The sequence below is a fragment of the Poecilia reticulata genome, linkage group LG14, assembly GCF_000633615.1.
Source record: "Poecilia reticulata strain Guanapo linkage group LG14, Guppy_female_1.0+MT, whole genome shotgun sequence".
Taxonomy (NCBI): domain Eukaryota; kingdom Metazoa; phylum Chordata; class Actinopteri; order Cyprinodontiformes; family Poeciliidae; genus Poecilia; species Poecilia reticulata.
The window spans coordinates 24,476,208-24,493,874 of record NC_024344.1 but is presented as its reverse complement, the minus strand read 5'-3'; the positions used below and the strand labels follow the sequence as shown (position 1 = coordinate 24,493,874).

The 17,667-nt window shown below is 38.2% G+C and overlaps 1 protein-coding gene across 1 annotated transcript in view; it reads right to left on the bottom strand.

Annotated features, from left to right (window-relative positions):
- Positions 1-17,667, bottom strand: part of LOC103476301 (F-BAR and double SH3 domains protein 2-like) — a 53,563-nt gene that overhangs the window by 2,665 nt on the left and 33,231 nt on the right. Inside the window, exons 11-19 of the mRNA XM_008428542.2 lie at positions 12,260-12,376; positions 8,585-8,683; positions 6,617-6,769; positions 6,360-6,494; positions 6,175-6,258; positions 5,713-5,896; positions 5,411-5,634; positions 2,407-2,617; positions 2,256-2,320 (exon numbers count right to left, since the gene is read on the bottom strand). Of these exons, the coding sequence (XP_008426764.1) occupies positions 2,256-2,320; positions 2,407-2,617; positions 5,411-5,634; positions 5,713-5,896; positions 6,175-6,258; positions 6,360-6,494; positions 6,617-6,769; positions 8,585-8,683; positions 12,260-12,376 (1,272 nt within the window). The remainder of the gene's footprint in view (positions 1-2,255; positions 2,321-2,406; positions 2,618-5,410; positions 5,635-5,712; positions 5,897-6,174; positions 6,259-6,359; positions 6,495-6,616; positions 6,770-8,584; positions 8,684-12,259; positions 12,377-17,667) is intronic.

Below are 17,667 nucleotides of genomic sequence, written 5' to 3'. Positions count from 1 at the left end.
CCTCATGACATTAACACTGACATGAAAAATAATACTGAAGAAATAAATATATCAAATCTAATTAAAAACATAAATAAGTAATAAGTTCTTTACTGTTATGTTACTGTTATATTTATTCTCAGTACTAGATGTGGTCTTAAACTCATGGCATTTCAATAATATTATTTTATCTTTTATCTGGAAATAGTGTCTGTTTACTCTTGCCATACAGTCCTCTGTATTAATTATTGCTCGAAAGGTCTTGCCATACCAGTTCATTCCTCTGTATGTACTTTAGATTCTTAGTTTATTCTTGCATTTTGTTCTTCATTCATTTCCATTTAGTTCCCTTTGATTAGTATTATCCTCTCTTGGTTTATTGCTATGTCCTCTTTAGTTTCTTTCCTGTTGCTAGACTTATTTTATCGTTTATTGACCATCAGTAATCTTCACTCATCACGTGCTGCGCCGCCGAATCGTCATGTTTCACATCGTGTTAATTTTTCACTGTTCAGTGTCGGATTCTGTTTTTATGCCATAATTCACATCTAGTTCGTCGCTCCGTTTTATGTCCCCCTTCTCCCGTTTCAGAGTTTTGCGCATTGTGCGCGTCTTTTTTTTTTTTTTGTTCTGTTTTTTTAACCCCCTATGGTGCGCAGCGGTCAGGAAGCGTATCGATGGCGAAAAGACAGACTGACATAAACCTTTTAAAACAACGGAAACAATTTCGGTATTCTGATTATTGAAATTTAAAAGTGCGGTGGTACCGTTGCTCTATCACATCCGTTTCATACCGAACCACTTACAGTACCGGTGTTAACGCTATAAAATGAACGCTCTCTAACGTGGTATCACCCATGGAGGGATTTCTTTATTTAAATGGGTTCATTTTCCGGAGGGATACAAAGTGAGGGTATCGTGATTTTAGTACTTACATATTTATAAGAGCGATTTTCTGTTGTGGAAGTGGACAGCATACAGACCGAAATAAAACACTTTTTAATATAAGTTGCTGCTTTGACTTGATCACAGAACTGCCAAAACATATGTACAAAAATCCTCAATAAAACATAAAATATTTGAAAATCAGACAGCAGACAAAGTTAATCTCAGCATCGTCATCAGCCGGTGTAACGCTGACCTGATGCGGTGAAGCTACTGATGCGCCAAGAAGCTAACAAACACTGAATAGAAGAAGAGCTGCCATCGATACAGTTGCAGCCAAGCATGATTTAATGTTACACAATACAGTTTTAAGAAGTTGCTCAAAGTCTAAACTGGTATTGTTGTGATTATAAGGTGTAATAAAGTTTACCTTCGACCAAACACCCCCCACAGAAATCCCAGCGCCCCCCTTTTGTAAAAATTTCCGCCAGCTTCCCGTCTTGTCCCCTTTCCTCTAGCCATGCCCAGCGCCACTTGTTTTTAATTCCTTTCTCAAGTAAACGTGCTTCTTTACCATTTGAGACAAACTACATCTTCTTTCATATCGCGTTTGATTTAACCGCCGAACGCATGCGCTTTTTTTCTACAAACCGTTTTACAGTGATTGGTCAAGAACACGGGAGCAAGAATTCTGATCGGCAGACATCTTTGTCTATTATCTACAGTTTAGTTGAGGCGGGCCGTTAGGTATAATGCTCGCTTTGCTTGAGAAGCCGGAAGTCTGGCCCCCAGACGGAGCTCTTTAAGGCCGGAGACTACAGTTTGGTTGTGGCGGATCATGAAGATTGGTTTGAGATGGACCATTTGGCCAAAAGCCGGAAATCCGGTCCCTGGCCGGAGTTCTTTAAGCCCCGGTTTGAGAAATACTACTAAATAATACTACAGGGTTTGCACTCTTTTCCCACAGTAAAATTCAAGCACTTTTTAAGGTAAGTTTTCAAAAATTTCTAACACCAAAACAATAAAATAAAGACAGTTTCAATTCATTATTATATGAAGCAAAAAAAATAAAATAAAATAAAATAAAAAAAAATAAATATATATATATAGGAGAATATAAAATAAATATACATAGGAGCTTTGAGTTTAACTACTGCTCTGAGTTTTGTTCTTTCATTAAATGCCTATTTTTGAGTCTTTACTACAATTAACAATTAATTAGGTAGAGATTATTTCAGTAATCAATTAATCATGATTAATACAATTAATCTTTTCAGTGTTTGTCCAAAATAAACAGTGGAATCAAACTTTAAAACACATTTAGTTTGTTATGTGACTCTTGTTTTCTGGCGCCACCATCTGGTGAGAGTTGTTACTAAACTGTAGCTTACAGGTCTGATGCTGCCGGCGCCGCTCTCTTGGTATTTAGGAGGTTGAGGGGATCCTTGAACTGGACCTGAAGGAAAGACAAGCATTCAGATCGTTCATCTTTCATCTCTGTGAGTTCTTTGTTTTCACCACAGATAAAGCAGCTGATCTTACTGTGATACGGGCTCTTGTGCGGCGCCGGCGGAGGTCGGTGGTGTCCGTTGTGGTAAGATGGCGGCCGGCCGATGGGAGAGGCGGCAGCGCTGCACGGACTGGACCCGGGAGAGGCGGCGGTGGGAGTCTGCAGGGGGCTGCTGTGGAGAGGCACCGCTTGGAAGGGACTGCAGGGGGAGCGGTCGCTCTGAGCCGCGGCCGAGGGAGAAGCCTTAAAACGCAAAACGCAGTGTCACAAACCGACATGCTGCAAACTGGATCGACTTCTGCACAATTCAAGCTTTAAACACAACAGCAGCTCCATTTATACAGGGATCTATACATTTTATAAAATTCAAACCCTTTTAAGCATTTCAAGGTAAGTTTTCAAACTTTTACATTCCTTTGAAGGTAAAAGCAATACAAACAAACTAAAAAAAGACTCATATTCAAAATATGATATCATATTCAGATTTGGTAAAGTAACCAAAAGTTGAACTCAAGTCAGAGTAGAAGTACTTCAACATATTTTTACTCAAGTAAAAATAAAAAGAGCAAAAATAAAAAGAGCAAAAAAAGTACAGAGTAACTGATGAAAAACATTTCATATTTAAAAATTACATCATCAGATGGAGTGGAACTAGGGCTGTATAAATAAATCGATTCGGCGATATACATCGATATTTTCCGCCCTAGGAAAGTATCGATTTTTCGCATCGGGGTCCTTAGCCTTATAGCTTTTTTTAACGTCTAGTTTGTTACGGCGTAGCAGCAAGACTCCGCCTCCCTCAGTCTCACTTTCAACTTGAGCTTAAAGTGCACATTATAAACTAAACTACACACCAGTTTTTAAAATTGTGTTAATAGGCCAAGTACACCGGAGTTATGCTAAAATTAGTAGACCATATTTTTCCCGAATGTCAGAGAAATGTCAAAAGCGCCGCCATTCCCCGGCTTTTCCGATTATGTGAGAGGGAATGAGCTTCCAAACGTGCAAAACGAAACGAAACATTAGATTCTTGTGTTTTTAGAAATGTAACATCTTCAATAAATAACGATGGGCTGTATTTTGTTGCTGAGAAACAAAGTAAAGTTGCGCAAGTAACCGTGAAAGAGAAGCGGAACCGAGAAGTGGAAAGGGGTAGCGACGCGAACGGAGCAGCTGCAAAAGCAGTGAGGTCGTGAAATTAATGCAAATTTCGACTGGTAGCATTCACTTCGTAATTAGTTTTTGGCTTAGCGGTTTCTGTTCTGTATATAAATGATTACCTGAAGAATGAACATGGTTTGATAACATCCGAAGCGGGCGCGAAGCGGCGCTGTGTTTTGAGCAGAAAGACGAAGAGGAAAAACCCCCAGCCGGAAACCGCGGCTCAGTGAGGATTTCCATGATAACAATGGCTGATCGATCATTCTTATTAGCAACAGACAAAGAGTATCAGAGACTGAGAGAACGATGAGATTCTGGCAGTCTGAGAGGCAGCTACTCAGAGATCCAAGAAGGGGAATAGCGGTGCTGCAAAGCTGCAGGGAGTCAATCACTAGGGGGTGAGGCGGAGCCACAACTTTAGCAGTTAGAAGAAAGCGGCTTACAGCCACGGCTAACTCCGGGAACCAAGGTGGAAACGCCTTTTCGCCATAGTCCAAAAGACTGTATTTGTGGCTGCATTTTTACTCCAAAATGCAGCCACAGTGTCCAAAAGAAAAAACATAAATGCAATCATTTGCATATTGAGAGTCTACAGAGGCTGATAATCTCCCAACTCTGCTCCTGGATTACCGTTTAAACTTTTGAGTTTTATGTCAAATCCACATGAATTAAATGACAAACTAATTCTCTCACTGCATCTTTGATTCATTTTGTCCAGCTGCAGACTGTTAAGACTGTCCAATCAGAGTCAGGTATTGTGTAGTTGGTGCTTTTAATCAGTTTTCAGTTAACTAAATTCAAGTCTATGGAACACAAAATGTCACTAAAATCACTCTGTCCTTCTAAAATCTTTCAGAAAATCGTAAAAATGCACCGAATCATATCGCTCAACAAATATCGTGATACATATCGTATCGTGACCAGAATATTGTATATCGTATCGTGAAATTATTGTATCACTACACTCCTAAGTGGAACTATTGGTATTTTAAGGATCAGGATAAAAAATATTTCATCCAAGTAAAATCAGGTGAAATATTTGTTTTTCCTAATCAATTTCTTTCTATATAAAACTTATGAAACTTTAAACAAAACCTGTCGGTTTTGTGTGTCTGTGTCTGGTGGATTTTTGGTTAGAACATGTTTGTTCTTTTTTCAAGAGAATCAAGTCTTTTTTCACAATCAAGTACAAGTAAAAAGTACAGGGTAGTAAAAGTTCTCCTAAAAGTACATTTTATCCAAAAAGTTACTCAAATAAATGTCGGAGAGTAAAGTAATTTCTACTCAACTCTGATTATTTGTTACTGTAGCTAGTAATATCTTGTGATTGTATTCTACATTCTACAGCAGGGTAATATAAAATAAAAATAGCAACATGTGATGTTTTGAAACATCTCTCAGACACCTGACTGGTCGGAGAACAAAAAACTAATTTGACAAAAAATAAAATAAAATAAAAAATTCATTAACCTTGTTTAGTGTACAATACATAAGCCAACCTTTATTTCAATTACACAGACCAATAAGTCATTGCAATAAGTCATTGAGAAATGAAGAATAATAGATATTCATTACATTGAAACAATCCAAGCAAATTATGTTCAGGTTAAGAGCCTACCTGCTCAAATTAAATGCTTAAACAAAGAAAGTTCCCAAAAAAATCTCTAAAAATGTTTTCTGGCATTTTGCAAATGAAAATAATTTAAACAATTCTAATTGACCTGAAACAAGAAAGTCTGATTTAACTTCAAACAGTGAGAAAGAAAATGTATGCGTCTTTTTATTATGTGTACGAAAATATCTGGTTTCAACTGTACATAAAGTTTTCAAGGCTTCAAGCGCCCATATGGCCGTGTTTTAGTATCAGCAGCCTACCTGCGCGCCGCCTTCTTTCTGTCCATCTCCGTTTTCGATGACTCCAGTGAGATCTTCCACCAGGACGGCAGGAAAGACGCCGACGGCGCCATTGAACTCCCCCTCCCAGAAACCGTCGTCCTCATGAGTCTCTCTGCTCAGGATGAGGATGATGGCGCCTTCGGGGAACGAAAGTTCTTCGGCCGTTTGACCCGCGTAGTCGTACAGAGCCTTCGCAAACGACACTGATATAAACAGATTATTGTCGTGTTAAATGCTTGTCTGATGCTGATCAGCAGTAGTGTTGGGTTTGTGGGCCTCACCACTGGAGTCTCCGTTGACGGAGCTGGTGGGCAGTTCGGTCTCGGGTTCGGTGGAGTTGCTGGAGGAGTGGGAGCGGGCGTCCAGCGAGGCCAGCGACTGCAGCATGCTCAGCAGGCTGTTGGAGGACGGCAGCTGCAGGTATTTCTCTGGGACATAACCAACCTGTCCACTGCGGTTTCTGGCCTGCAGAGATAAAAGTATCAATAAATTTATATCTGTAAAGACACAGCCATGTTTTAATCGATATGAGGGATTCTTGAGCACCCATGTGTGCCAGGCAGCCTACTTTTCTTTTCCTGTATAAATAATAAATCCTTTATATTTATGCAGGGAAATCCCTTTTATTATGCTATTGTGAAGATATACAGCCATTTTTTTTTACTTCCTTTAAACATTCTGAGCGAAACAGGGGTGCACAAACTTTCTATATACACATACATGAATGTGTAGCAGCATCTTACCTTGAGCCAGTCCTCCATATCTCCATCATCGATGACCTCCAGGATCTCCTGCTCCTCAATGGTTAGTTCATCTGGCTGAGACGCCTGCAGGCAGCAGGTTAAACCGACTTCAGTTTTCCTCTGTTATAATCCAACTCCACTGCTTACCTTGTCCTCTTCCAGCTGCTTGGTCAGCTCTCTGTTACCTTGTAGGAGTAAAGCACTTTGCAGGTGAGCGGATAGTTCTTCAGGGTGCTGGAGGGACTGGAACTGCTGTCGTCCAACACCTCACCGCTGTCCTCCGTCTCCTCCTCGTCTTCCCGCTCCAGATCAGCTGTTCCCTGAAAAAATTACATCTTCACTTCTGCTAAATGTCACTTTAGTTAAGCACAACAAACAGATTTTAGAGCCATTTCAGTAATAATAGACAAAAACATTGAGTTTTGCAGGTTTGGGGTCTTACGGAAAGTGAAGGATCATGGGTATTGAGGTTGTTCCAGCGCTCGTTCTCCAGTTCCTCCATCACCTGGTTCATTGCGCTCTTCAGCCACGTTTCCACGGCAACTCCCGCCTGCCGCAGGAGGTCCAATCGGGCCTCAGCCTTCACTTTCACAGTCTGCCATTAAATGATAAATGGCCATTTTATTTGCATCCCAATGTGGCAGCAAGACATGTACAGCTTTCTACAGTTAATTTAGCAAAGCAACCAACAATTATTTCAGGTATTTATTATTGGATTGATTATTTTGATGATTAATCAGAGACAAAAACTGGCACATTTAGCAGATTTTTGATTTAACCACTTAAGCCTTTTTTATACAAGATAAAAAAAACACAAATAAATATTTGAATTCCCTTTTAAATTAGAAAATAAAATTGTTCTTCCCTAAAACGTAATAGCTTTTATTTGGTATACACTGATGCATTCATTACGTTTTAGATGAACCTATCAACAACTGGATCGCAAAAGGTTCTGAACAGAAAATCTTCTCCTACTAAGAATTTGAACCAGAATTCTGGGTAGAACATGTTTACAGAAAAAGAAGAGTTTTTAAAATAAAAGAGTATATTGGTTTTATTTTTCTGGTTTAATTGCTGCTCTGACTGTGTTGTTTTTTTCAGCAGATTACCATTTTTAGAGTCTGTACACTACAATTAACAATTAATTGATTACTACATTAGTTGACAATCATTTCAACTAATTGAAATGATTAGTTGAGCAGTCTGGTCTGCTCTCTGCATCCTAAGAACCAGAACCAGAACCAAACACAGAGAAGCAAATCTCAGCTTCTATGCTCCACAAATCTGGAACAAACTATCAGAAAACTGCAAAACAGCCGAAACACAGAGTTCATTTAAATCTAGACTAAAAACCCAGCTGATTTATTATTAACAAGTGGAACATCAATAGTTTTAATTTTAGCTTTCCAACTGCAATTTACTCCTTTTTTATATTTCCTCCACATAAAGCAATTAGAATTGTCTTGTTGCTGAAATGCATTATATAAATAAAGTTGCCTTGGCTTACATTTTCCTCTAATGGAAATGTTTGACATTCCACATGAATGAATGAAAGGTTTATTAGACCTTCAGCATGTCACTTCACCTCTCTAACCACCAGATGGCAGGCTGGAGACAGTATGTGTGAGAACAAGAGTGAGATTTAGGGTGCATTCACACCAGCCCAGAATTGGAGTCTTGAATCAGACTCTAATTCATTTGTCTAAAAAGTCTGATTCGTTTGAGAGGCGAGAATGCAAATTTGAATTAAAAAAACGGACTAAAAATGTGAACTCTGATCTGCCTAAAAACCTAGGTCTCGATCCGGTTGAAGTGAACTCTTGCACGGTTGAAAGCATATCTGAATGCAACCTGACTAGAAACCGTTCCAGAAGCAGGAAGTGGACTACAGTGCAGGGCATTCTGTGTCATAACAACCATAACAAACGCGAGTTTCCACCATTGGCGGAAAAAATGGCTCATGATTAGACGTACAGTTGCACAGTGCCGCACCAAGGTAAAAAAATTTCGCCATCAATACATCAAAATCCATGACATGCTAAGGACAAGTGGAAGTTCAGGAGACGCGAAGGACAAGTTTCCTTGGTATGAAGAAGTAGATGCTATTCTTGGCACTCAATCCAGTAGCAACCGCAGCATGTTGTGGAGTCCTACCAAAAAGAGCCTCTGCTCTGTGTCTTCTTCAAAGGTTTTTGTGTTTATTCCTTCAGTAGGTGTTGGTGCAGCGCCACCACAGGCAGTGGTGGGAACAGGTTTTTCAGTTAGTTTGAGTGGTTTGACACAGCGTAGTGTGAATGCAAACTACTGTCCTGAAAATGTGATTAATGTTGCAATTTTGATCCCCAATCGAAAAGAGTCTACTGGATTATCAGGTGTGAAAGCAGCCCTAGAGGAGATTTCATCATTTCACCTCTGACCGCCGAAGACTCTGCCGGGCCACCTCCATCTTGATCTCCACCTCGCCGCCGCTCTGCTCAGACGTATCCTGATTTCCGTACTCCTCCAGGGCCTGAAAGCAAACCACGAGGAAACATCGTGATGGTTACATCACAGACATCCAGAGTGTGAACAACAGAAGTGTGACTCATCTGACAATGAAAGAGATAAGAGGTGATGAAACTCTGACCTGAGTCATCTCTCACACGGTGGTATAATCAAGCATAAATTTACAACCTCTGGGTTTATTTTTACCAAACTAACACGTCCTGCAGCTCGACAGTAAGAGGGACAGATTCCAGCTCAGTGAAGGAAAACAACACGTCATACTAGAGATAAAGGGACAGATACGTGTTAAAACTGTAGAGAAAACTAATTTTGCTCAGCAACAATATATTCAAATTTTGGTGCAAGTTTCTTTAGATCCACAAATTCAAACCGCATGATTTCCCATTATTAGTGCAAATCTTGCAATAAATGGTAAATAAATCTTGGAAATCTTAGCTCCAAACAAATCCTGGATTTTTACAGCAATCTGGGACCTTAAATGGCCCAATATCCATAGAAAATCCCAAACAAAACAAGTGTTAATTCCTAATGCAAAACATAATTATGCTGCTTTGGTTTTAAACAAGAGCTTTTAATCTGAAGGTGACCAATATTGTTTTTGTTTGGTAGCTATATTAGTACCCTTGTATATTTTTAATAATTTGCTGACTAAATATCGGCTGAACAGTGCATTTCATTGCTGTACCAATAATAATGCAAAGGACTGTTATTTTCATATGTCTTAAATACACACTCTGCATGTCAATAAGATATTCAGTCTCACAGCTGACACAGATAGTAGAGCACAAGACACTGAAGCTCCCACTGACAGGTGGAAACAATAAATAATACAAGTTTAGAGTAATTGTTTACTTGAGTCGGGTAAAGAGTCTGTGTGAAGAACAGGATGCAGTTCTCAGGGCTTCATTTCAAAAGTACTTTATTTATTTCAAAGGGAAGCTAAATGTTGCAACTCAAATCATCCAAGTATCTTCAAAAAGTCATTGTGGATGGTGATGCTGCGAAAAGAGGGATCTCTAATAGCAGTCAGTCTTGCCAGAGAATGAAGGAGCCTCTGACTGAACACTGTTGCTGTATGACAGTCCCATGAGTGTTACGACATGCTAATAGCTTAATATCTAGACAGCAGAGACAATATTTCACAATAACATGTCCTGAGTGACACCATCAGTTGTTGGAAAGCTCTGCTAATCCACCTCATTTGCTTTTGTTGCTCCTCTAAGTTTCTGACTAACCATTTGGTTAGAAAACAGAGCAGAAAGACATTGGAATCGGGGGTATGACATAAAAAAGGCCCATTTCTCAGCTTTTTAAACATTCACTGGGTTATCTTACACTAACTATACATTCGTCAATGCAGTTTGTGATCTTTGATACCTTCTGTTAAAAAAAAAAAGTGTAAATTTTAGTGCTTTGTTTGCACCTAAAACAACCAGAGATTAAAATATTTTTTTACAACACAGTTTAAAATCTCACAAACAGTGAAATGGCCATTTTTGATTTGTGCATTCATCTGCAAATAACGCAAAAAAAAAAAATCACTGGCAGCTAAAATGTTAAAGATAAAATATGCAATTTAAAACTAAATCAATATAAAAACGATTCCCTCTGATTCTTATCATTTGGATAACAAAGTAATCAGGAAAATATGGACATACTAACATCATTCTATATTCAGATTTCTTTTGACGAAACTTATATCCACATTTGTCCAGTGGATGTTTTATTTCTAAGCTCTATTGCTCCACATTTTAGATCAGGCACTTCAAATCAAAATATTAAAACCAAACATCTGAATTTGAAGAAATGAATAAATAAATCTCATTTTCCTCATTCCTCTTTTTTTTTTTTAGCAAACATAAATAATTATAGTGATTCTAACAAGAGAGGGTTGGTTTGGTTTAACATCAGACAGTGAGAAAAAAAGTTGACATGTCTTCTAACATTTAATGATATAAGTTAGCGGTTCTCAACGTGGGCGGTACCGCCCCCCAGGGGGCGTTCAAAGGACGGCAGAGGGCGCTGGCGGACATTTTTACAAAAGGGAGACGCTGGGATGCCCTGCACCTTAGGGGCTTAAAAAAAAAAAAAAGACGCGCACATTGCGCAAAACTCTGAAACAGGAGAAACGGGACATAAAACGGAGCGGCGAACTAGATGTGAATTATGGCATAAAAACAGAGAATCCGACGGTGAACTGTGAAAAAAATCAACACATGATGTGAAACACATGTCAATTAGACGGCGCAGCAGGTGATGAGTGAATATTATTCGTCTTATATTCTTCGTCTTATAATGGATAAATGATCAAATAAATCTAGCAAGAGGAAACTAAAGTGGACATAGCAATAAACCAAGAGAAGATAATAATAATTAAATGAAACTAAATGGAAATGAATGAAGAACAAAATGCAAGAATGAACTAAGAAACTAAAGTAAATACAGAGGAATAAACTATATGGCAAGACCTTTTGAGTATTAATTAATACAGAAGACTGTATGGCAAGAATAAACAGACACTATTTCCAGATAATAGGTAAATTAATATTGTTGAAATGTCATGGGTTTGTTGAGACCACATCTAGTACTGAGAATAAATATATCTTACAGACCATAACAGTAAAGAACTGATCACTTATTTATGTTTTTAATTATATTTGATACATTTATTTAGTCAATATTATTTTTCATGTCAGTGTTAATGTCATGAGGCTGATGACTCCATGACACTTTCAATTTGACTCATTAGGATTTGATTAAGAATCAGATTTGTTCTTTGTAATTTCTGTCCAGTAAAACTATTAATCTATAAATCAATAGACAGGTCTATATAAAGATATAATCCATGTTTCTGTCTCATATTTGTATGGCATTAAAAGGATCTGGAACTTTTGTTTTTCCACTGAAAGCTCTGGTTTGCACAATAAATGCCATGTGGGTGAARTTTTATGGATGATACTCTGRTGTCCCATTCTCCTGAAGGCAGCACAGAGCTGCACCAYCAGAAACTGACAAACACTGAAGAGAAGAAGAGCTATGATTAATGTAGTTACAGTTCTATCCATGTTTTAATGCTCAGTCGTTTTGCAAATAGTTCAAAGTTTAAACTGGCATGTTGTACAGCTTTTATCTGGTCATTTTGTGCAACATTTAACAACTAGAAAATGGCACAAAATAAGAATATTGTTCCCACTCTAATTGGCTGCTGTTAGGCTTACCAATTTTAACTTGAATTTTCATTGCATTTTTCATAGACGCCTGTGAAAATAATTTCTATTTCCATGGCTTTTTTGTTCTCTGGGAAATGATTTTTGATGATAAATACAGAAACAAGCATAACAATCAAAACATCTACAATAGTGATAGTAATATTAATTATAAAATAATGGTCAGTGCAAAGTAGCCTACAAATTCTTTGGTGGGGGCGGTGAGGGACCTGGATAAAGGCTGGGGATCGGTGAGGGACCTGGATAAAGGCTAGGGGGGCGCTGGGCCAAAAAAGGTTGAGAAACACTGATATAAGTGATATTTTTACAGGACAGGATATGAGACACCAAGGTGTGTTTGATTTCCTCCTCACCCTCTGTGTGTGGATAATGCTTTTGTACTCTCGTGCTACGCGGCTCGCCCACTTCCTCGCCTCTTTATCCAGGCTGTGCTCCTCGGCCGTTCCGCTCTCTTTCTGCAGCTCCATCACCTGGGACATAAAAACACCAGCATGAAAAAGATTAAATCCTGAAAACTTTATCATTTTGATAGACTTTAAGTATAATTTTCTTGTAGAAATTCACTGAATCTTTGCAAAGATAAATTTTTTTTTAAATAAAATACAAAATAAGGAGCTCTTCCAAATAAGTTCTCTTTGATGTAAATGTATTCCTCTGGAGGGCGCTGTTGCACATGTGCAAATCATTTTAGGTTATTTCTCCCCTTCAGTCTGATTCCAAACTTACAAATTGCTGCCCACAACTAAAGCCTGGAGCTTACTGGCATCTGCTTCTCTGCATGGAAACCAAACTGAGCTCAAGCATATTTTATGTTTTTATCCTTCCCAAAATAATAACAATAATAAAAATAAATAAAAAATAGGATTTTTGGATAACACATGCATAAAAACAAAGAGATGGTTTTAAAAATATAAAAAGCTTCGTATATATATTTGGATCGGTCTGAAGTTGTTGAAAAGATTTAATACGATGACAGTAAAAAAAAAAAAATTACACTGAAATTTTATTATAGTTTTATATAAAGAGTGAGTTAATGAGTTACTCAGAAGGTTGTTGGTAACCAAATAGAAAAGGAGTTAGTTGATCCCACCAAGGTAACTTAGCTGGTTGTGAGAGGTTGAGAGACTAAAGTCTTTCCTCTGCCTACATCCCCCAGAATGCTGTGTGGTTCTGGATTGGGGTTTAGTGGAATTATTGCATATTCTATCAGACGTATCATCTATTGATATTAATCACATCTATCACGACATACTGATTTAATATCCATCCCTAGTTTTATAGAAAGTACTATTTAGAGTCATAAAGACAAAAAACAGGGTTAAGATGCAACAGTGTGTCTATGGTGTAACTTTTCTCTTCGTTAAGTTTTGAGTAAATGGATCCACATGACATCAGGGCAGTGTGTGCATGTGTTGAGGGAAGAGGCCAGGGTGGTGGGGGGCTGAGGTCAGTGCACTCTGATGAAACACACACACAATGCCTCCTTTTCACAGATGGCCCGTTCACAGGGCCCGGCCTGCTTCCCATCCAGCTCTGTTCCTCACCGGATCCCCTTGTCGGCAGCGAACGGCGCTGGACGGAGGAATGGAGAGAGAGAGAGAGAGAGAGAGAGAGAGGGAGAGAGGGAGAGAGGGAGGGAGAGGGAGAGAGGGGGGGAGGCGCTGCACCACTAAAGTTTTCTTTAGGAACAGGCTGCTGCTTGTTTGGCCTCCAATCAAAACAACACGAGCATTTGCAGTTCGAACAAATTGTCCAGTGTTGTCCAATGGAGCAGCAGAGAAAAGGAGGGCCAGTGATGGGCGATCCGCTGCTTCTCTTTCATGAGTTGCTAGAAAATCAGGGGAACATCTGAACTCCAGGCTCATCTCAAAGGAACATCCTAAAATATGTTTGGATCCTGTGTTTGTTTAAAGCAGGGTAAAAAAAATCGTCCTATCAAAGTGAAGTGAATGAGGAAAAATGTCTGAAGGAACAGTGAGGGGTGCATAGCAGGTCTGATGAGATGAAGAGAAAGCCAGAATGAAACTTAGCAGCCATTTTAGGATGGATTTGATTCACATTCTTCATTTCTGTCAAAACCACAGAGAGTTATCTAACATAAAAACTAAACTTAACAATAAGCTTGATATGAAAAAATGTATCATAACTGATGGATGGACGGACTGCAGAACAGATGCATGGATGCAAACTTTAGCTGATGAAAAAGAAGATAAAACCTGGAAATTCAAAAATTTTTCATTCTTCTTGTTTCAACGTTTCCAAACCTTGAAAATCCTTAAATCCCATAATCTAACTTGAGTAGAAATCCAGAAAAAACTACCATATTTTCCACACTATAAGGCGCACCTAAAAACCTCAAAAGCCGACAGTGCGCCTTATAATCCGGTGCGCCTTATATATGGACCAATATTGAGCCACAACAGGTCTAGCAACTACGGTAATCAGCCACCGACTTCATTTTTCCCTGTAGAAGAAGAGAACGCTGGTTTGTTAATAAAGTTTGATAATACATTTAAAGCCGGGGCGGGGGAAGAGAGACAGAGACTGCGGCGGCAGCGTGTCGGTTGGTCTGTTACCCAGAAAGCAGTTGGGCACAATATCGCAACACCAACACCGTGAGTGAAACAACGACTGGGGCAGCATACTATATTAATCTCTTGGGGACCACTTCTTGACAATGTGGATGTGTAATAATAGAGAATGGAACAAATTGGCAACCCAAACCGAAGTGTCTATTCTATGCTCCTTATAACGTGGTGTGCCTTATATATGAAAAAAGATTCAAAATAAGCCATTCATTGAAGGTGCACCTTATAATTCGGTGCGCCTTATGGTGCGGAAAATACGGTATAACTGAGAAACAATTTTAGAGTTTAACTTTTAATCAACAGCTGCACCTCTGTGTTGCAACAATCATGCAGTTAATAAAGCTCCTTGCTGCTGCTGGGTTTCACTTCCAACACAACATGCTAAAAAATGCTAAACAACCATGGGAAACCCTTTCGGAACCATGTATCCTTTTTATTTTGTGATTAGTGTTGGTCTGAGGCATTGTTGAAGCAGAGAGTGAGCACTCCCGTCAGCTGTTTCTGAGCTCAGTGTAAACGCTTCCACATGCTGCATTGTGCTGGAATTTCCTAATAAAAAACATGCAAAACAAAGTATCAATCAATCCAAACAAAGACAACACAATCCAACCGCTTCTGGTAATCCACTGATTTCTAGGATTTCTTAAAATTCTTTTCCCGTCATTAAGAACCCAGTTCTTCTTTTGCTATAAACTGCTGTTAACATTAGTTGAATCATTCATATTATCTGGATTTTATGTCCCACTTGCTCGCAAACATGATAAATATGAAGATTTCAAAACAAAGACGGAGTGATCGACACCCACCGGAAACTTTGTTTACGAGAGGGCGACATTTCTGCGAATCATAGAAACGTTTCTGTGAGGGGAAAAGCTGTTTACGACTGTCGGAACAAACTTTAAGCAGTGAATAAATCTGCAAACATCTGCTTACAAAAGGAATTTCAACACATTTTCTCCCAGATCCTGATAAAATTTTACATTCTAACCAAAAAGTCTGATTACCAGTGAGAAACAAAGAACCTAGCTTTAAGTTGTATTAGAAAAATACAACTATTTTATATTTTTTATATTTTTCCAATAAAACTCACAAACTAGAAAAAGCGAAGGGTGTTTCCAATGATAAAAAAACAAAAACAAAGGGAAGCTGGGCATCTGTTTGCAAACAAAAAGGTTTAAGATCTGCAAAGTTTCCCTAATACTTTTGATCTCAAAACACAACAAAGTAAAAAAAAAAAAAAAGTACATGTACAACTCAGAAAATTAGAATATTATCAAAAGATGAGTGTTATATCCAGAAATACTCGTACAAAGTTGAGTGGAAGGAAAAAGTATGAGGAAATAGGTTTAGTTTTCATCCTTTGGAAGCCATAAATATCAAAACTACAAGAAGAAAATGCTTGAAATATTTCGCAAAAAAAATTGACAGAAAATTTAGAACTTTTTCACAACATTCAAATACCTGTACCTATTATATAACCTATGTATGCCCAATAATGAACTCAAAACAAACATAAATGGAAGAAAATAAAACCACATCAAAACAGGAAATGAATGCATTTCCTGTTCTACATAAATATGATTTCTGAAGCGTTTCTGATATTAATTACTATTAAGCCCAAATTAAATCTCACGACACTTAGTAATGAGAAACAGCTGGTTTGAAGTGAAACAACGCTCTTCATTAGACTTCATGAAGGCCGTCAAAGCTTCAGGCTTATAAAAACAGAGGCACAGAGGTTTCCCCTTAGAGACTGGATTTTATTCTCTCAGTAAGAGCAATTTATTAAGCCCAAATTAATATTAATATTATTATCAACAATATTATTGTTATTATTCTGTTACATGGTCTGCATTTGTGATAAAGGTGGGTTATAAAATCTTTTCATTACTAATTATTGCTTTATTTATGTATTTTTTTCAAACATGACAGAAGTATAAAATCACACACAAGTACAAAGAATGCAGAAGGCATATTTTTGTACAATAATTTTAACATGCTCAAAAAACATGTTAAGATTAATACAGCACTTAATTTTCATGCAAGTGCTGTATTTCGGTGCTAATTTTAGCTATCGTTACTTTGTAACTAGTTTGACGTGTCTATTTTCTGATATAACATAAGCACAGGAAATCTTGGTAACAGTTTTTGTTGGATATTAATAGGCTAGCCTTTCCACTGTTATTTTTCAGATACAGTACATGCAGTTATTCCGTGCCTTTCTTAAATGCTCTCCTTTCTTTCCCATTTCCAGGAGCAAACTAATAAAAGGCCCAAAAAAACAGAATATTTTGGATCACTCAAAAGGTCAGGCTGAACAACTTAAAGAGGCATTAAAAATATTTCACTTTACAAAACTTCCGAGCAGCTCTAAAAAGTGTAACACTGGTGATTTTGTATTAAAATGTTTTAAAAAACTGAATAAATGTTCTCTTATTAAGAAGTTTTACTAATGTGCAGAAATCCACAAGCTCAGGTTTATGGCTTGTTTTGGCTCGTTCCACCGTGTCAGAGCGGGTCGGCAGAACCGTTCAGAGCTCCAGCAAACAACAGCTGTTGTTCGGCGTGAAGCGATGACCCAGATTTGGTTCTGCAGTCCGACAGTCAGCTTTTATTCCCACACTTCAGAGAAGTTATGCAGCGGCTAAATGTGTGACAGCTGCACATGGAAAACAAACAGTGTGAACAGTTCGTGTCAAAACCTGAATTCTGCACTTTCAGCTGATTTCACAGCTAACCTTTACCACTACAGGTAATCGCTGGGTGTAAAACCAGAGATGTAAGCTAACAGCAGATGATGGTTTAGTGCCTGTGTGGTCCGTCAGCCCTGCGGGGGTTTTCCATAGAAATCTGGTCAGGTTACATGTAACGTATACATATCGCTTTAACCAGGGCAAAGGCTAGTCAGCTGCTTTAGCAGATCATATAATTACCAAATAAATAATGAACAAGTGCAAATTAGCATGCTCCCTGATTGTGCAAGACAATATTCGGTGGAATACATTTTATTTTCATGGTTTGAGCCAAATGAAGTAAAAGTACTTCTGCATCAACAGATGAAAACCTCGGATCCCAAAATGAACAAATCAAAATAAAACATTATTCTTTCCTCAAGATAGAAACTACTTCAAAGCTTTGTGGTTGGTTGAGTTTTTTATTTATATATATATATA